This window comes from Macaca mulatta, chromosome 11 (assembly GCF_049350105.2).
Source record: "Macaca mulatta isolate MMU2019108-1 chromosome 11, T2T-MMU8v2.0, whole genome shotgun sequence".
In the NCBI taxonomy this organism is placed as follows: Eukaryota; Metazoa; Chordata; class Mammalia; order Primates; family Cercopithecidae; genus Macaca; species Macaca mulatta.
This window is the reverse complement of record NC_133416.1, coordinates 114,949,146-114,969,999: the sequence shown is the minus strand read 5'-3', so window position 1 is coordinate 114,969,999 and position 20,854 is coordinate 114,949,146. Positions and strand designations below refer to the sequence as shown.

At 43.8% G+C, this 20,854-nt stretch overlaps 1 protein-coding gene across 1 annotated transcript; it reads right to left on the bottom strand.

Moving 5' to 3' along the window:
• Window positions 1-9,019: 9,019 nt before the first annotated feature.
• On the bottom strand, window positions 9,020-11,100 carry ASCL4 (achaete-scute family bHLH transcription factor 4). Its single transcript, XM_015152693.3, has one exon. It carries the CDS (start codon window positions 10,583-10,585, stop codon window positions 10,064-10,066), a length of 522 nt encoding a protein of 173 aa, XP_015008179.1. The 5' UTR covers window positions 10,586-11,100; the 3' UTR covers window positions 9,020-10,063.
• Between the last annotated feature and the right edge of the window lie 9,754 nt (window positions 11,101-20,854).

Here is a 20,854-nt window from a genome sequence, read left to right as displayed (position 1 = left end):
CTTGCTTTGACCAAAAGAAGGCAGACATTATGTGACTCCTGAGCCTTGGTCTTTTTTTGTTGTTTTTTGTTTTTTTTTTTTGAGATGGAGTCTCACACTGTCGCCCAGGCTGGAGTGCAGTGACGTGATATTGGCTCACTGCAAGCTCCACCTCCAGGGTTCATGCCATTCTCCTGCCTCAGTCTCCCAAGTAGTTGAGACTATAGGCACCCGCCACCATGCCCAGCTAATTTTTTGTATTTTAGTAGAGATGGGGTTTCACCATGTTAGCCAGGATGGTCTCGATCTCCTGACCTCATGATCCACCCACCTCAGCCTCCCAAAGTGCTGGGATTACAGGCGTGAGCCACCACGCCCGGCCAAGCCTTGGTCTTTAAAGGCCTTGCAGCCTTCCTTCTTGCCCTCCTGCTACTCTAAGATCATTGTGGAAAGAAGTCCAGACCTCCTTGAGGAGGAACGACCACATATAGAGAGAGGGCCAACCGTGAGCCATGTAAGATAGACCATCTTGGACCATGCAGCCATTCCAGCTGTATTCTGTCACTGGAGACATGAGCCCGGGGGACACAAGCCAATGGACCACTAGTTAACACACAGACTTGGGAGGAATCATAAATCATTGTTGTAAATTTTGGGGTAGGTTGTTACACAACATTAAATAATCTTCTATGTTACTATAATTAAAGATTTAATCAACATATTAAATATATTGCTTCGAATTTTTCTACATACCTGGACTATAGTTGTATTTTCTCTGCAAAGCTATCTCAAACTTCCATTAGAGAATTTGTTTGCACATGGGTTCATAGTGATAACAGCTCTTTATAGAGCTCTTCTATTTATGTAACCTAATTTCACTTTTACCACAACCCTATGAGACAGAATGGGTGTTCTACTTAACTTGACAAATGAGGAAATAGGTTCAGAGAGGTCATGTCACTTGCCAAGGAAACACAGCCCTTAAGGGGGTAATATCAGGACTGGAACCCAGGTCCTTTCTACTTTGTCAAGGTTTATCTATAGTCATGAGCTTTCTGGAGAGAACACTTTGCCCTCCCTTCAGATGTCAAACCAGAAATATATCAGGAAATGTTCTGAATCAACCTCGGTTGCTGTGAATATGAATGGGGGTGAATGAGAATTCCCCAATCAACCAGGACCCCAAATGCACTTTATTCCACCTGTTCCTCATTTTATTGTGTGGATACTGAGCTGTATAACAACTATAGGTCTCAAACAAGAAGAGCTCACGGGGAGACTTCATGTCAGTCTTAAAATATGCTTGATTATGACTGAAGGTTGTCTAGTCATTTGAGTGTGGTCAGCACTGAGCCTCAGAGCAGAGACAGGAAACAGATGTTGGGGTGAAAAGTAATTAAAAGTCATTGAACAACAAAAATTCTCTATTTTTCTTTTTAGCCATTATCCTTAAGCTTCCTATAAGCAATCAGTAACTATTTGCTGATAAATGAATGGACAGACAGATGGAGGAAGCCCAAATGAATGACATAATAGAGGCTTAGAGCACAAGTTTTGCAACAAGATGTGGTTTACTACCATTTACCTGTGTGATGCTTCTCAACCTCTCTAAGCCTCAGTTTCCTCAACTTTAAAATGGAAGTGAAATATAATACATGGCCTGTAGGATGGTGTGAAGATCAGATGGGAATAGTATTTACAAGGACTAGGCTTGGTGCAGGGGCTCATGCCCATAATCCTAGCACTTTGAAAACCCGAGGTGGGAGGATCACTTGAGCTTGGGAACTCGAGACCAGCCTAGACAACACAGTGAGACCTTGTCTCTACAAAAAAAAAAAAAAAGAAATCTTAAAAATTAGCCGGACATGGTGGTGCATGCCTGTGGTCCCAGCTACTTAGGAAGCTGAGGTGGAGGATCACTTAAGCCCAGGAGGTAGAGGCTGCAGTGAGCTGTGACCGTGCCACCTGCACTACAGCCTGAGTAACAGAGTGAGAGACCCTGTTTCAAACAAAACGTCGGGGGAATGGGGCACAGTGGCTCACACCTGTAATCCCAACACTTTGGGAAGCCATGATGGGAAGATCACTTGAGCCCAGGAGTTCAGGCCCAGGAGTTTGAGACCAGCCTGGGCAACATAACAAGACCCTACAAAAAAATTTTAAAAAATTCACCAGGCATGGTGGCATGCACCTGTAGTCCCAGCTACTTGGGAGGCTGAGGTGGGAGAAGTGCTTGAGCCTGGGAAATTAAAGCTGCAGTGAGCATGATTGTAGCACTGAACTCCAACCTGAGCAACAGAACAAGACCCTGTCTCAAAAATAAAAACAAAATAGTAATTAAAAAAATAAAGGACTAGCCTGCCTTATAATAGGCCCTCAGGAAATGTTACCTGGGAGAGAATATTTAATATTTAATACTTAATATTTTAATGGGAGAATCTGTGTTTGGTGGTCTTTTAAGAAAGAACAGATATGCTTCCGTCCTGCACAGTTTAACCCTTATGTCTCTAAAATTCCCAGGATCAGATGAGGCCATTTCCCAAGGCCCGCTCTAGTCCTACGACTCTGAGATAGGATTCCTCCTTCAGAGACTTTTTCTCATGGTCAGGGAAATGAGAAACAACTTCAGGAATGGCCCCCTCAAGGCCCGCTCTGCGGGCAGAAACCGGTTTGGAGAGTTTTCTCATCCGGACACACTTCCCTCTGCAGCATCTGAGGTTTCATTTCGGCCACGGTTCATGACAGTGAGTAACCCAACATGAAAAGGCCCCTGACAGTTCTTCACCAAAGGACGCAGCTAAAAAGCTAGGAAAGGATTAAAAAAAAACAATCTCACCACCCAGAGAGCCTGTGAGTAAAACACACATACACAACTTAGCAACAATAATCAAAGAGCTGGAGACAGTGCTATGGTTTCATGGTCCAATAAAGAAAATATAAAGCCCCTTCAGTCCGTCTGCCCTCTCCCAGCAGCCTGTCTGTCTTGAGGTGGAGATGAAAGAGCTGGCAATGGTTGACAGAAGGGTCAAAAGAGCTCGCCTAGGGGAACAGTCTGCCTTTATAGTGATCACTGTGAGAAGGATTCTGCGGGTCAACATTGCTATCAAAAGTTTCTTTCCTAGGGTGAAAAATTGGATTGTTAACCATTTTTGGAGATGATGACGATAACTTTGAAAGCTTTGAAGAAAACCTTTGTCTAGACAGAAACAGCTCAGAAAGCTTCTGGCATGCACACCCATCTGAAACCTCTTGACTGGTTATAGCTGGAGAATGCTGACACAGCCTAGAGATGTTTTCCCCAGCCTGATTCAACTTGGCCCTCAAGTTCAGTTTAAGGCTTTGTGACAGTCCCTTTGGACGCTATAGCAAGTACTATAGACTGGGCAGCTTAAACAATCATTTATTTCTCACGGTTCTGGAGGCTGGAAGTCTAAGATTAGGATGCCAAGATGATGGCTGGATTCTGGTGAGGGGCCTCCTCTGGGTTGCAGACTGCTGACATTTTGTTGTATCCTTAGATGTCACAAAGAGGATGAGAGAACTCTCTAGGGGTCCCTTTTAAGGGCACTAATCCTACTCATGAGGGCTCCAGCCCCATGACCTCATGACCCAATCGCCTCCCAAAGGCCCCATCACATTGGGGGTCAGGATTTCAACATATGAATTTGCAGTGGAGGGGGACAAACATACAGTCCATTGCAGGCTTATAGCACCTGGAGTCAGGAGGACAGGAATTAAGTCCCAAGGTCCAAGATTGAAGTTCTGTTGTCCACAGATCCAAAATTGCTCTGTGAAAGGCACAGACCCCATATCTTCAGATCTAGATGACTGAAGGGCATCTCAATTCGACTCTCCTCCAAACCCTGTTCTTCTTTGAAAGGTTTTTATTCTTCTTCCCCTGTTCCCAGAAATTCCACAAAAGAAAGTAAGGTACTATTTATTTCTCTCTAGCCCTTACTCTATTGCATTACTCTGTATTGGCTTCTTTGTTGATGTTTTTGTACATAAGCAGTGTATTTTTTTACCCCAGAAGCCACAGACAAAAGGAAATGAATGAATTATTGAGCACTTATTATTTGCTGCCAGATTCTTGCACAATGTATGTGGCATGAATTATCATTGTCTCATATAATAAACACTAGGCCAGGCGCAGTGGCTCATACCTGTAATCCCAGCACTTTGGAAGGCCGAAGCAGGCGGATCACTAGAGATCAGGAGTTGGAGACCAGCCTGGCTAACAAAGCGAAACCCCCATCTCTATCAAAATACAAAAATTAGCTCGGTGTAGTGGGGGGCGCCTGTAGTCCCAGCTACTCAGGAGGCTGAAGTGGGAGAATTGCTGGAATCCAGGAGGTAGAGGTTGCAGTGAGCCGAGATCGCGCCACTGCACTCTAGCCTGGGTGACAGAGTGAGACTCCGTCTCGAAAATAAATAAATGAATAAATAAATAAACACTGCAGAACTTTCTGGAGATATTTATGGTTACAAAACCTTATACTATTAAATAAATATGAATATCATTTAAAATGCCATTACAGAGAAGATCTGTGTCATTTTTTTTAACCAAGTCATTAAAAACTGATAACTCAATGCTTTTGAAACTAGTTACCACCAAGGAACAATATTAAACCCATGCAGGTATACTTTTCATACAACCCTCATCTCATTTTCATCTCCACTGTCTGCAAATGGCAGAACCAGCTCCATCTTCTTCAATGACTTAAAAACCTACCTTAGTTTTAGTGCATTACCTTCCAACCCTCTGCCCTCCCAGTTATTTAATCTCTCCAATTCCTAGGACCTTCACCTCCACCTGATTTCAGACTCCTTAAAGCCTTGTCACCTCTGAGCCTCTGAATCAGCTAGACCTGTTTACCTGTAAGACCTCAGGCTCAGAACTATCTTTGGTATCCCATCCTTTCCTCCACTTGGGTCACACCAGCCCAGCTCTCTTTCTCCCTTTACTGTGAAGTATCTAGAAAGGGCAGTCTTCAAGTTGACTTCTACTTCTCATTTCGTCAATCCACTGTGCTATTTCTGCTCTTATTGCTAGAGGTCTCTAGCAATAGAGAGTGCTGAAGTCAGGACAGCAATCTAGGCCCTGCCTCACGCGGCACATTGCAGAGAAACTGGGGCCAGAGTGAAGGGCTCAACCCAGTGAGTTCCCCTCGTACTTAAACCACCTGACCCCTCTGATTCATAGGATGCTGTCACCCACTCCCTCTTTCTTATATAATTATATACTCATTTAATTGCCACAATTTCATACCAGCTTGATTCTCTTTCCAACTTCTCTGGCTTCTATTTCTCAGCTCTCTTCAAAGACATTTCTTCTTCTGACACACCTTCAATGCAGGCCTCTCCCTGCTTTCTTCTCTTTATTTATTTGTTTATATATATTTTTTGAGACACAGTGCCACTCTGTTGCCGAGGCTGGAATGTAGTGGTGCTATCACGGCTATTGCAGCCTCAACCTCCTGGGCTCAGGTGATCCTCCCACCTCAGCCTCCCGAGTAGCTAGGACCACAGGCATGCACCACCACGCCTGGCTAATTTTTAATTTTTTCTGTAGACATGGGGGAGTCGCCCTGTGTTTCACAGGCTGGTCTTGAACTCCTGGCTCAAGCGATCCTCCTACCTCGGCCTCCCAAAGTGCTGGGATTCCCAGTGTGAGCCACCATGCCCAACTCTTCTCCTTTTCTCATCAACATTCCCCTGTGGAGATCACACCTACTTCTACTACTCCCCATAAGTGTGTGGCTCTTAAAGAAACAGCTATGCTTGACTTTTCTCTTGACCTCAACATCAGCATTTTCAGTTGCTTGTGGGCAGGAGTAGCCTACCAGTATTTTACATTCAGCATCTCCAAAACAAGACTCTTAGATTTTAAATCCACTTCTCTTTCTGTGCTCTCAATTTCAACCACAGTTGTCTTTAACTTCGCCCTCTTCCTCATCCCATCCCCCTCCTCTGAGTTGCCAAGACCTATCAGTTCCACTTGCCAATCCATCCCTCCCTTCCCATTCCCAATGACACTGCCAGAGTTCAGGCCCCCACTTCATTTCCTCTCCCTTAATTATGGCAATACCCTATTGGTCCGCTGCTTCCTACCAATGGGGTACCATGATCCTCAAGCACATACCTTCTCCAAAACCGTCCCTCAATTTTTTTTTCGATAGTTCCCCATTGGTTAAAAAAACACCTCCAAGCTGTTTTAGCTTGGCTGTCAATGTCCCTAGAGTCTTGCCTCAGCCACCGTGTGTAGTCTCCTATTACTCAGCCTCTCTGGGCTCTCCAAACAGTTCCTGTCTTTTCAGCAACTTTGTTCCTCTTGTTCCCTCTACCTGGAGTTCTCGTTCCATTCTTACCCACTAAACGCTGCATCCACCAAAGCCTTTCCTTCTTGTTCCCTACTCACCTGAGGCTGGACCAAATCCCTCTTTTCTTTGGCTCCTCGTAGCATATCTTCCATTTTGGATATCAGTTATACCATGTATACCTTTTTCCTCATATTGAGGTAAAATGGGTCTATTTCCCCACCAGCTTGCAAAGAGTCTTCAAGTTCCATTCCATAAAAAAAATTATAAAGCTTTCGGTGATTGTTTTGTGTTGTTTTGTTTTAATTGGGAATGGTAACAGCAACTAGGAGTCCAAAAAAAAAAAAAGTAGGCCGCAGCCTCAGGGCTGGATCTTTCTACTGGGAAGAGGGAAATATAGGAACAGAAAGCACCATGCTGTGTGGCAGGAAGTGGGCATGGCTTATTACATTCGCTTCCCCCAGCTGGGACTTTGCACAGGTTGGATGCATGATGTTTTCCAGCTGGAAGAGTCTAAAAGATAATGTGATCCACTCTTCATGTGTCCTAGCATAGGAAACTGAGAACACAACAGTTAGGGACTTGCTCAAAGTCACCAAGTCAATGAGTGACAAGAGCTGGATCCAGTCTCAGAGCCAGGGCACGCTCTGCCACATCCCAACACAGCCCCTCCCACTTCGCATGTCCGGGTAGGGCAGGGTGGGGTGTCCCAGTGCAATCAAGTGCAATCAAGGGATATGTCTGGGCTGAGTTGGAAAAATTAAAAAAAGGAAGATGTTGAAGGACATGAAAATCTTTCTCCTTTTATGAAAGCTTCATTGCCATAAAACTCCCCTCCACTCTTGCTTCCACAAAATTCACTGGAAATTTATTGTGTTCTTTTTGAAAGTCAAATTGTTCTAGGGTTAATGAAACGATCACTCACAGAAAAAGAGGTCAAACCTTTTTAAAGGCTTCATTCCCGGATTGGTGCTCCTCCTGTAAGTCACAAGAAAGGTCCCAGAAAAACTGCATGATTTTTTCTTTTAAAAAGTTACATGATTGCAAAAGGCTTTCGTTTAATTATTATTATTATTTTAAATAGGAGTCTTACTCTGTGGCCCAGGCTGGAGCGTGGGCAGACACACGGTCATGGCTCACTGTGGCCTGGAACACCTGAGTGCAAGCAAACCTCCAACCTCGGCCTCCTGAGTAGTTGGGACTATAGAGGCACGCTGCCAACCCTAGATAAGTTTTTTTAATTTTTGTAGTGACAAGGTTTCTATATGTTGCCAAGGGCTGGTCTCATGCTGCGGGCCTCAAGTGATCTTCCTGCCTTGGCCTCCCAAAGTGCCAGGGCTATAGGCCTGAGCCAGCACACCCAGCTGACAGAGGGTTTTATTTTTATTTTTCCAAAAGGTTTCTCAAAATCATTGCCTTATTCTCAACAGGGCTTCAAATAAAACCACATTAAGGTTTCCAGTACCAGGGTTGGTCTCAAACTCCTGAGCTCAAGTGATCCGTCTACATTTGCCTCCCAATGTGCTGGGATTACAGGGTGAACCACTGCACCCAGCCAATGATATGTTTTAACATGGATTTAGCGTTCAAAGCATGTATCTCAGAACCTTACCAAAGGAGGTAACTCTGTCCCTCTTTTGAAACACTGAAGAAATCACACCAACTCCACCTGGAGATTTTATTCTTTTTTTTTTTTTTTTTTTTTTTTTTTGAGACGGAGTCTCGCTGTGTCTCCCAGGCTGGAGTGCAGTGGCGTGATCTCGGCTCACTGCAAGCTCCGCCTCCCGGGTTCACGCCATTCTCCCGCCTCAGCCTCCCAAGTAGCTGAGACTACAGGCGCCCGCCACCACGCCCGGCTAGTTTTTTGTATTTTTAGTAGAGACGGGGTTTCACCATGTTAGCCAGGATAGTCTCGATCTCCTGACCTCGTGATCCACCCGCCTCGGCCTCCCAAAGTGCTGGGATTACAGGCTTGAGCCACCGCGCCCGGCCGAGATTTTACTCTTAATCAGGCTTTACTCTCCATAAACTGAGAAATAGTATTTCCCCCCAAATAATAAAACTACCAATTTATCATTGGTTAGTGCCTTGCAGATTACCAAGGTCGTTCACATACACTTCCGTAAACATTTCTGTACAGGTAAGAAAACTGAGCTGCAGCAACATTTGCTCTGCTAGCAAATGACAGAGCAAGAGACAGCACAGTAAGGGAGAAAGAAATCCTCGGCTTTGGGTTCAGGCTCAGGACTTGATCTCAGCTCAAGGAATCCTAGCAACACTAAACTGGTCAAGGTATGTAACCTCATATTTTTTTTAAATCACAAAATATTTGTCATACCCACCCCACAAATTTATGAAGCTAAATAGGACAAAATGTAAAAAGTCACAACAAAATTCCTAGCACATAAAAGATGTCCATTGAATATATAGCCTGCCTTAGTTGCTACACCTGTAAAAGGGGGTAATAAAATCTAAGTAAAATCCACCTGGAGGATGCACGGCCACTGTTAGTTCTCTTTGTCCATTTCCATCTCCCCTTCCTCTTCCCCCACAAACCAAAGCTGCCTCCATGGAAAGGACAATTCGGCATATTAGAAAACAACCTTAGGGATCTTTTCACACATCAGCAAGCATTTAACTTATCTACCAAACTCAAAATTGTTTCTCAGAAAAAAAAAGACCCAAATTAAATATTTTAAAAAGGTTTTTAACATGGCCAAAGTCACTGCATCATTTCCATATACCGTACATGGAAGCTCCCATGGTGATAAAAATATTTGAGAATGTACCAACTTCAATCCATCCCTTTTGTCCCACATCTTTCCCCCACCCGGCTCAACCCTCAAAAAGGACTTCCAAGTAGATCTCTTTTTTATCTTTAAAGTCACAGTGCCACTTTAGTTTGTGCAAAACTAAGATGGGGGGCTATAGGTCGGCGGGCGGGGGGGCGGTGCAGAATGCAGAGAAAAGGAAAATGAAGAAAACAGTGAACAAAACAATTGAGAGGAAAAGCAAGTTTTCATACAAATCTGGGCTCTCTTCCAAAGAGATCATTAATTCTAAGACATTTTACTATCTGCTCAATGCTACGAAGCTTCCACGTGGCCGCTGGATGAAACAGTGTGTACCAAGCCATGGCTTCCCTGGCACCATCATTCACACAGTCAACAGCACATGCTGGCAAATTCGTTCTCAAGTAGCAGCTTACAGGCTTCTTCACCCAAAGCAGGAGGTCAACAATTGTTTTCAATTACATTTCGAATACAATTTCCAAAGGAAAGAATGCAAGAAAATGTTCCTCTCATTTTTAAGGGCTGTTTTTGGCTGTTTGGGGTTGTTTCTGTTTTGGTGGCAGTAAAGTTCTTCTTTGGTTAAGGTTTAATATTTATGTATACAATTTACCCACACCACGGAAGGTGGGAAATTCCAGTTGTTCTCGCCCTTTGAGTTTTTAGAACAATCATATTTACAAGGAGGCGCTCAGAATCTGGAACAGTTTGCATTTTAGAAGTATAGGAAAAGTGTCTCCTTAATAAGCACCTATAAGTTGCAGGCACGTAACCAATAAGGGCAGGGGAGAAATTCCCAAAGGTAAAAACACTTCCCCCATCCCCCAAACCCCAGTACCCATTTCTTTTTCCTAAGATTTAGGCCTGGAGAAGATACCAGATTAAGAATGCAAACCACCTTCGAAGAGGACCTTAGGCTGAGCGCCCGGCTGCGCGCTATGCGGCGGGCGCAGGGGTCCTGGCCGGCCCGGGCGCTCGCTAGCTGCCCCCCTCCTCAGGCTCGCTGCTGGGCGAAGGCGCCGAAGAGGCCTTGGACTCCCCGTCGCTGTTGCATTCCGCCCTGCGCTGGGGGACGGCGCCGGTAGCGCCCTCGGGACCCCGGGTCTGGCGCTCCAGCAGCTCCTGCAGGTGCTTGATGTAGCCGATGGCGGCGCGGAGCGTCTCCACTTTGCTGAGGCGCTTGTCAGCCAGCTCCCGGGGCAGGTGGTCTCGGAGGCGCGCATAGCCCTCGTTCACGCAGCGCACCCGCTGCCGCTCGCGCTCGTTGCGCTTGCGGAGGCAGGCGGGCTCGAAGGCGCCGTCCAGCGGCAGGGGCAGGAACTGCCGTTTCCGTGAGCAGCCGCTGCGCGCCCACTCCCAGCACGCGGCGTCCAGACGCAGGGCGACCCTTAGGGGTTCCCTCCGCGGGAGTCCGGCCAGGGTCCCCGGCACACCCAGGGGCGCGGCGCGCAGCGAGTATGGCAAGGCCAGCAGTCCCGCCGGTTTACGCGTCTCCATCATTTGCCGGAAAGCACACAAATCACCCAAGAGGTCAATCTCTCAATAAAAGAAGACGAAACAGAATCTTAGAAGCAGAGGTGCTGGTGCAGACTGCCTGGCTCAGCGGGTCTGTCTTTGGAGAAGTTTCTGGATCCAGAAGTTAGGTTCCTGGACAGGCTTCAAGGAAGCGGTGCATGATTTCTGAAGTTCATTGCACTCCTCGATCTTTTTATGAAGATTTAGCAGAGGTGGTAGGCAAAGACGTGGGACCTCCTAATCCACACTTCAAACCCCGTCTTCCCCGCTGATCTTCTTTCAAAAGATAACAAAGGGGGTTTCTCTGCCTGGTCCCCCAGCCTGGTAAGGTGAGCTCACACCAGAGTCATCTTCCAAAGCCACCAAAAGCTTTTCAATGCCTATAATCCACCACTCTAGGTCTTCAAGAGATGAGTCGTTCGCCAAGAGCCTAGCAATCTTCAGGATTTGAGAAGAGCTCCTCCCAGGAACCTGCAGACCTCCTGGCGGCGGAGGGAAAGGGGACCAGAGGCTTTCTCCTTGAAAATCACTTGACTGTCCTTTGTGGTTTCCCGCGACCAGGTCTAATGGAAGGAGCTTTTAAAGTGTTTGCAAACTTACACTTGCTCTTTCATTTCTGGGGTCTTAGCCTCATCAAAGGAAAAACTGCTCTCTTGCGGTTATCAAATGTGTCAAGTCAAGGAAGACCCGGGGCGAGGCTTGAGGTTTTTCTCCTTCCAAGCGGAATCTTTTAAAAACCCAATGAGGCATGTTTGAAGGGTACAGGAAAAATACAGACTGTAGCAAAGAATATAAGGGTCTGCATATTATGTTCCAACTTATGTTTGACTCAGGGTGTTTTACGGATATATGCGACTGTTTAAGAGCACATCAAAAGACTGAACAATAACAAACGCGCTTAGCCGGTAATTTCTCACAGTGCTTACTGTAAACACATCTTAAATACTGCTTCCCAACCTCCTCTTCTCATCTCACCCAGGATGTAAGGACATCATCTTTCCATAGTGCAAAGAGTATTTTTCCATTGGATTCTTCTTCTTTTAAAAAATGCCATTTATTTTCTCGCTTGGGGGCAGGAAAGCAACATTTGAAAGGTGGAGACCCCCAGTTCCAAGGAGAAAGGATGACATCTTTGAAGACTTGTCTTTTTAACACACAGCCCCCCAAAAATGAATAATTAATCCATCCGTGTTGGTAAATCCTTTGAAGATGAAAGTGTCATTAAAAATCCAACTGTACTGGTTAATGTCAAAGAATATGTTATCACACTGAAAATCAGATTTCCTCTTCTGCAAACCAGTACATTAAAGGCGCCTTCTACTTTAAAAGTCCGACTTAAAAACAAGAGAAGCAAAAACCCCCTACATTAATGATGAGACCTTCTGCCTACCTCAGCAGACAAGGTGCTGCCCTAACATGTTTTTCTTTTTAGTTCGGCAAGTCCTGTGCTTCCCTGTTTGTTCTAAATGATCTGCCTGAAGCAACTCAAAAAACAAGGCAAATAAAATAGAAATAATTATTCCTTTCAGGTATAAGTCAGTCACATTTTAAAAGGTGTAGCTTGGCTGGGTGCAGTGGCTCAAGTTTGTAATCCCAGCACTTTGGGAGGCCAAGGCAGGAGGATTGCTTGAGGCCAAGAGTTCAAGACCAACCTGGCCAATGTAGCAAGACCCCCATCTTTTAAAAAGAAGAAAGAAAAATTAACAGTTGTAGCTCCCAATGAGGTTTATACTGGCAAACAGCCTAATATATCATCACAATTTCTCAGTAGAATTGAGAAAGCCCTTTCTATTAGGAGAAAAGTCCACCACACAGGCAGGTAGGCTGTCATCCCACAAGGTGCTTTTTGGCCATGTCAAATATTTTAACCTTTGAGAGTGACAGGAAGATAATGAAATATTTTAAGCAGGGAGGTGACATTTGAAGATCTGTGTTTCAAAAAAGATAACTATATCTGCAGATTGGGGACTAGACTGGAAGAGAGCAAAAGGAAGAACAGTTGAGGTGCCATTTCTCCTTCTTAGATTGGCAAAACTTTAAAAGATTGCTAACATTCAGGGCAGGCAAGGATTAGAGGAAAGGGTGGGAGCATAAATTGCTTCAAGAAACTATTAAAATTATTATTATTTTGAGACAGGTCTCACTCTGTCACCCAGGCTGGAGGGCAGTGATGCAATCTCTGCTCACTGCAACCTCCGCCTCCCAGGCTCAAGGGATCCTCCTCCCTCAACCTCCTGAGTAGCTGGGACTACAGGCTTGTGACTCCACATCCCAGCTGAAGAAACTGTTAAAATTAATAGTGCACATCACATCCTTTGATTCAGATATCTGTCCTGTTTTGTCCTACCAAAATAAATGTAGCAATACCTATTTATGTGTACAATAATCTTTATTGTAACATTTGTAGTGATTTTAAAAAAAGAAGAGTCCAGGTGAGGTGGCTCATGCCTATAATCCCAGCACTTTGGGAGGCCAAAATGGGTGGATCACTTGAGGTCAGGAGTTCAAGACCAGCCTCACCCCCAGGGTGAAACCCCATCTCTACTAAAAATCCTAAAAATTAGCCAGGAAGGTGGCATGTGCCTGTAGTCCCAGCTACGCAGGAGGCCGAGGCAAGAGAATTGCTTGAACTCGGCAGGTGGAGGTTGAAGTGAGCTGAGATAGGCTGAGCGACAAAGCAAGACTGTCAGAAGAAGAAGAAGGAAGAGGAGGAGGAGGAGGAGGAGGAGAAAAGGGGAACAGCCTGAACAGCCTGAATGTCCATCAATAGGAAAAGAGTTAAAAATCTTAGAATATTATGCTATTATTAAAAATAATGAGTAAAATCTATATGTAAGAACTTGCAGACATATCCACAATGTGTTAAGTGAAAAAAGCAAATTGCAGAGTAACATATGCAGCGGGAACATAAAAACAATTCTACATGATGTGTATGTCCTTTATATGTGTTTCTGTGAGCATAGAGAATGAAATAGAAAGACATACACTAAATAGTTTTTTGCATTGGTTGCCTAAAAAGAAAGGGTGGCATTGGGGAGTAAGGGGGAATGTTCATTTTTCTTTATAAATCTTTCTACTGTTTAACTTGTTAATAACAGCACTATTACTTATTTTTATAACTCAGTGAAACTTAATAAGAGAAAATGTGTAGAAAGTTCAAACAACACACCCTGATCTGGCCCAAACCAACAGATTTATCATTAGAAATTAGAATTCTTGGATCAGGGTTTCTGGCTCCTTATAAATTCTGTCTCTAAGGAAGAAGTAGCTACAAGACTTTTTCTCTCTCTCTCTCTGTCTCCTAATACCACAATCAAAATTGGTCAAGGCCAGGCGTGGTGGCTCATGTCTTAATCCCAGCACTTTGGCAGGCAGATCGCCTGAGGTCAGTAGTTCGAGACCAGCCTGACCAACATGGAGAAACCCCATTTCTACTAAAAATATAAAATTAGCTAGGTGTGGTGCGCATGCCTGTAATCCCAGCTACTCGGGAGGCTGAGGCAGGAAAATCACTTGAATCCAGGAGGCGGAGGTTGTGGTGAGCTGAGATAGCGCCATTGCACTCCAGCCTGGGCAACAAGAGTGAAACTCCATCTAAAAAAACTGGTCAAATCCTGATCCTACAGTGGTCTTTTTATAGGATCCAAGTAATATAATGACCTAACTGCATGGTCACAAAGAATGCTGACAGAGCATTCTTTCCTAAAGGACAAAAGCATTGAAAATAAGTGACTTTTCCAGTAGCAACAGGACTGTTTTACTCACATGATGTGCAGGGTATGGGGGTGGGGGCTACCTTCTTTACGTAAGAGATCAAAAGAAGAAGTTTTGACTCCTGATTACTCTCCAGTCAGTTTTGACCCAGATAAACACTCTCTCCAACCTAAAGCTGTCCTAAGGCTGGCTAGATCAAGTAACACATATGCTAACCTGCCAAGAGCAACTGAGGCTGGGTTTGTGTAGTCTTATTTAGGTCTGCTCATGAAAGGGGGCAGATGGGCAAATATATCTTAATCCTTTCCTTCTAGCTTTTGTCTGTTCTTCCTTGTTTAAGGCTACCTTCTCCTACCGCAAATTTTACAAGGCCTCCTCTTGTCTATATAACACCCTGGTGTGAATTATGAAGAGGCACCAAACTCAAGCCTTGGAGAATGAATGGCTGACTCTAAAATTCATCTGGAAGAACTTTTGGGCAAGGATTGCCCAAATTCGGAAAAGAAGACCAAAAAAACACAACGTGCACTTTTAATATTGATGAGGAAAAAACCACCACTTGCGATTCTAATTGAGGCTGTGTTAAATAGAAAGATTAAATTGGGTCAGGTGCAGTGGCTCACACCTGCAATTCCAACACTTTGGGAAGCTTACACAGGCACATCACTTGAGCCCGGGAGTTTGAGGCCAGCCAGGGCGACATGGGGAGACCCCATCAATGCAAAAAAATGCAGAAAGTAGTCAGGCACGGTGGCATGCGCCTGAGGTCGCAGCTACTCAGGAGGCTAAGGTGGGTGGATTGATTGAGCCCAGGAGATCGAGGCTGCAGTGAGCTGTAATTATGCCACAGCACTGCAACCTGGGCAACAGAGCAAGACCCTATCTCCATTAAAAAGATTAATTTGGAGAGAATCACCTTTTGTTTAGAAAGTTGCATTTCTCCATACATGCACATAATAGAACTCATTTATTCAGGTCTTCTTTTTTGCTCATTAGTAAATTTTGGCCAGGTGCAGTGGCTCACGCCTGTAATCCCAGCACTTTGGGAGGCGAAGGCGGGCAGATCACGAGGTCAAGAGATCGAGACCATCCTGGCCAACATGGTGAAAGCCCGTCTCTACTAAAAATACAAAAATTAGGTGGGTGTAGTGGCACGTGCCTGTAGTCCCAGCTACTCGGGAGGCTGAGGCAGGAGAATCGCTTCAACCCAGGAGGCAAACGTTGCAGTGAGCCATGATTGCGCCGCTGCACTCCAGACTGGCCACAGAGCAAGATTCCATCTCAAAAAATAAAAATAAATTAATTAATTAATTTCAAAGGTTTTTACATGTAGGTCTTGAACATATTTTATTATGCTTATTTCAAGATGTTTTATACGTTTTGTTGCTATAGCGAATAAGTTTTTTTTTCTGTTATTCAAAGTTACTGATTACTTCATATTAATCTTTAATACAGTCATTTCACTAAACTCTCTTATTAGTTCTAATGGTTTTTAATCATGATAAGATCTACATACAATTAAATGCATGGATGTTAAATATACAATTTAATGAGCTTTGAATAAATTTATACACTTGTGAAATAACACCCACTCAAGATGGTTTTTTTTTTTTTTTTTTTTTTTGAGAGATGGGGTCTCACTCTGTCACCCAGGCTGGAATGGACCGGCACAATCTCGGCTCACTGCACCCTCTGCCTCCCAGGCTCAAGCCATCCTCCCATCTCAGCCTCCCGAGTAGCTGGGACTACAGGCATGCACCACCATGCCCAGCTAATTTTTGTATTTTTAGTAGAGACAGGGTTTTAGCATGTTGGCCAGGAAGGTCTCAATCTCTTGACCTCATGATTCACCCACCTGGGCCTCCTGAGTGGGTGGCCCAAAGTGCTGGGATTACAGGTGTGAGCCATCACGCCCAGCCCATCCTGGTATTTCAATAAGAAAGCTTCTGATGTTTCACTATCTAGTAGATATTCTTTACCTAGTTGAGGAAATTTGTTTGTTATTATCAGGAATGGCTATTAAATTTTATCAAATGCTTTTTAACGTCTATAATCATGTATTTTCTTTTTTTATTTGTTATTGTAGTGAATTGCTATGATAGATTTTCCAACATTGAGCCATCTTACATTCTTAGAATAAAATCCTATGAAGGCATAATTCTTTTATACACTGCTGGATTCAATTTGTTAATATCTTATTTAGAAATTTTTTTCTTATAGTCCCAAGTTATATTGGCTCATAGTTTCATTTTCTTGTGCTCTCCTTTTTTGGTATCAGCATTATTTTAAACTCTTAAAAATAAGTTGAGTGGCTTTCCATCTGTTTCTAGGTGTTGGAACCATTTGTAAAATATGAAAATTATCTGTTCCTTGGAGAGTTGCTAAAACAAAAAACACATGTTTTTTTGTTTTGTTTTGTTTTTTGTTTTTTTTTGTTTTGAGACAGAGTCTTGCTCTGTCGCCCAGGCTGGGGTGCAGTGGCACGATCCTGGCTCACCGAAGCCCCAACCTCCTGAGCTCAATCGACCAGCCTCCCGAGTAGCTGGGACCACCGCAATGTGCCATCACACCCAACTAATTTTTATATTTTTGTGTGGAGATATGGTTTCAACATGTTGCTCAGGCTAGTCTCGAACTCCTGAGCTCAGGTGATCCACCTGCCACAGCCTCCCAAGTGTTGGGATAACAAGCATGAGCCACTGTGCCCGGCTATGGACCTTCTTTGGAGGTAAATTTTCAGTTACTTTTTCATTTACTTTATCATTGCTGTTGGAATTTTAGGAGGCCATTAACAAAGACAGTGATCTTGTCTTTCTCTCTTGAATTTCCAGCTTCCTTCAATGGCAACTACTGCTCCTTTGTTTATCATCTTAGATTCACGGACAGGCAGTTCAGTTTTTGCCCTTTAAACTTCTAAAATGAATTAGAACAGTACATCAGTTAAATTAACCCCAAAATATGGTGGACCCCAGGTCAAAAACTCATTCCTGATTTTATTTGCTATTTCTAATGAAGGCCATTCCAGTATAGCTGGCCAGAGGTTATGCAGTCAAATAAATTACCCACAGAATAATCCTCCAAATTTAAAAAAAAAAATCCTCATTATCAAATTGCTAGGCATAAATTAAAACCCAAAGCTTAAATAAACCTTATCCTTTTAGGTTAAAATTCAGAGATATCAACATTAAAATTTCTTTGGCTAAACTCCTAAAATCATTTCCCCTCTGTGATATTATGATATATTGGGTTTTGTCCACAGTTCCTGGCTTATAACTCCCTAAGCTCTTGTTATAGTCTTTTGTTATAATGTTAGGGCACTCAGAAGCAGGCCTCAGAAAAGAGAATCTCTCTCTGAACTTGCCCTGCCCTTCTTTCACCAGCCCACAGCAGAACTCTTATCTTCTACCACCTTTATAATCGCAGGTCATGAGACCCTCAATTCAGGAGTCCTGCCCCATCCCCTGGAGGAAGGAACGCTGCACGGATGAGACTAGGAAGAATGTGAACAGACAGGCCTTGCTGGGTTTCCCTACTCAGTCTACTAGTATTGGATCACACCCTTTTTGTCCAGTTACATTTTTGCATGGTAGTCAGTCATGTCTATCCAATAATGTCTCCATTAAAGGCCCAAGAGGACAGGGTTTGGAGAGCTTCTGGATAGCTGAACCCCTGGGGGTTCCCGGAGGGTGGCACGCCCAGGGAGGGCATGGAAGCTCTGCACCCCCTCCCTGTGCCATGCTCTGTGCATCTCTTCATCTGTATCCTTTGTAATATCCTTTGTAATAAACCAGTAAACCTAAGTTAAGTGTCTTCTCGAGTTATGTAAGCCACTCTATCAAATTAATGGGACCCAAAGAGGGAGTCATGGAATCCCCAATTTGAAGTCGGTTGGTCAGAAGTTCCAGAGGCCCGGACTTGTGACTGGTGTCTGATGAGGAAGGGTCAGGGGGAAGTCTGATGGGACTGAGCCCTCAACCTGTGGGATCTGACACTATCTCCAGGTAGATAATGTTGGAATTAAATTGGAGGGCACCCAGTTGGTGTGCGTTGCAGAATTGACTGCTTGCTTGGTGTGTGGGGAAAACCACCCCACATTTGGTCACAGAAGCCCTCTGTGTCGTGGTGTTGATGATGATGTGTTTTTTGTTTTGTTTTGTTTTGTTTTGTTTGCTCACTCTTTGATTCCTTATTCTGCTCAATCTAGTTAGAGGGGTGTTGTTTGAAAGACTGAGTAGAGTCTGGATTCATTCATCATGCATGACCCTCACAGAAATTAGTACAGTTCCTTCAGATCTGAGAAACTGAATTAGTTTGAAACCATATGTGTTCAGCCTTTAAAGTCCTAAGACTTGGCCGGGTATGGCTGTTCATGCCTGTAATACCAGCACTTTGGGAGGCCAAGGCAGAAGTATCACTCAAGACCAGCCTGGGCAACATGGTAAAACCCCGTCTCTACAAAACATACAAAAATTAGCTGGGTATGGTAGTGCATGCCTGTAATCCCTGCTGCTCGGGAGGCTGAGGTGGGAAGATTGCTTGAGCCCAGGAGACAGAGGTTGCAGTGAGCCGAGATCATGCGATCTGTACTCCAGCCTAGGTGACAGAGCAAGACTCTGTCTCAAAAAAAAAAAAAAAAAAAAAAAGAGAAAGAAAAAAAAATTCCTAAGAGTTAACAGAACACACAAGATTACCCCAGTTCTACTGCCACATATACTGCGTTTAGAAAACAAGTAATTCTATAGCTTTTAGAGGAGTTGAACAAGTACTGAGGACATTAATCTAAGAGAAATATTGTTCTAAGTACTAGTGCTTAATCCTCTATACCCATGTGTCAGTTTCCTAAGATCAGAGCAGAGACTCAGTGGTAGCCAAGATAAGGGGGACAGCCTCCTCAGAATGCTGTCAATAAAACACTAAGCACATATTTAGCTCTTGAGCCTGAGGATCAGTGATTTGGCCTGACCTCAGCTCAGTTCAAGCATATGTCCCACATGGCAAACTCAGAATCAAGGGGCAGAAAAATAGACTCCATTTTTAGCCGAGAGAAAAAAGGTTGGTTACCGAGAGGAGTAAAGAATTGGGGCTATTGACAAAAATCTCTCTATTTTACTCCCCACTCTAAAATAATTGCACAGTGTAAACTAGGCGCATGTCAGGGGCTCCATAGCCACAGGTGGGTAGCAGCTATCATGCTAGGCAGTACAGTTCTAGAGTCACTGGTGTCCTTGCAATTTCTCAAATCCACCGGGCAGTCTCCTGCCTCAGAGCGTTTGCTCTTGACCTTCTTTCTGACTGAGACATTCTCCCTCTAGATGTCTGCATGGATCACTCTCTCCTCCCCTTTGGTTTAAATGTCACCTTTTGAGTGATGACTTCTCTGTCTACCCTATTAAAATCGCAGGTCCATCCCCAGGCATTTTCTGTCCATTTTCTCAGTCATTCTTTTTTTTATGTTATTTATTGCTATCTGGAATATTGTGTATTTTAATTATTTATTTCTTTATTACCTATCTTCTTCCATTATAATGTAAGCTCCAGAGGAACTGGTATTTTTTGCCTGTTTTGTTTACTACATACCCCCAGTTCCTAGAGCAATGCCTGGCACATAGTAGACACTCAACAAACATTTGTAGAATAAACTCTATGCCTCTCTGCAAATATTAAATAAATAAGGAGGTCAGTCCTTACATTATACATTATAATTGTATCAAACTTATGGTAGGAATCCCAAGAATGCCAAAGAACAGGTTTACCCACATAAAAGGTCTTTATTTGTAGATCCTCCTTACCATAAGGAATAGGAAGCAAGATTTTAAACCTTAATTAGGGTCTGTTAAAAGTAAGATATCCTGATCAGCTAAATCTGGGGCCAAATTTACCCATTACTGTCCTTGTCTTTAGTGCTAGGAGATAATGTTTAAAGGTAATTTGCCCTCTGTGTCTCTCTCTGATGTCCAGGAAAAATCCTAGTGGTTGTTATCTGGTTGTCTTCATTGATATTATCTCTAAGGTCTACCCTTGATTTTACTCTCCATCATTATTTCACAATCATGCTAATGCAGTCCTGTGCCACACAATGATGTTTTGGTCAACGACAGACTGGATATACAAGAGTGGTCCCATAAGATTATAATGAAACTGCCCCAGACAGGCATACCATTTTTTCATCTTTTGTCCATATTTTTACTGTACTTTTTCTATGCTTAGATATGTTTAGATACACAAACACCATGATGTTACAATTGTCTGGAGTATTCCGTACAGTAACATGCTATGCAGGTTTGTAACCTAGGAGCCATAGGCCATACCATCTAGCCTAGGGGTGTAGTAGGTTAGACCATCTAGGTATGTGTAAGTGCACTCTATGATGTTTGCACAACCACAAAATTGCCTAAGGATGCATTCCTCAGAACGTATCCTCCTTGCTCTGCCACGCCAAAGCTCTTCATTTCTACTTGTGTGATTGGCCAGTTTCTCCCATTTTTGTTGTTGTTTGAGGCAGTGTCTTGCCCTGTTGCCCAGGCCAGAGTGCAGTGGCTG

Coding starts and splice junctions, on each gene's coding strand:
- ASCL4 (XM_015152693.3), bottom strand. CDS start 10,585: ATGATGGAGACGCGTAAACCGGCGGGACTGCTGGCCTTGCCATACTCG.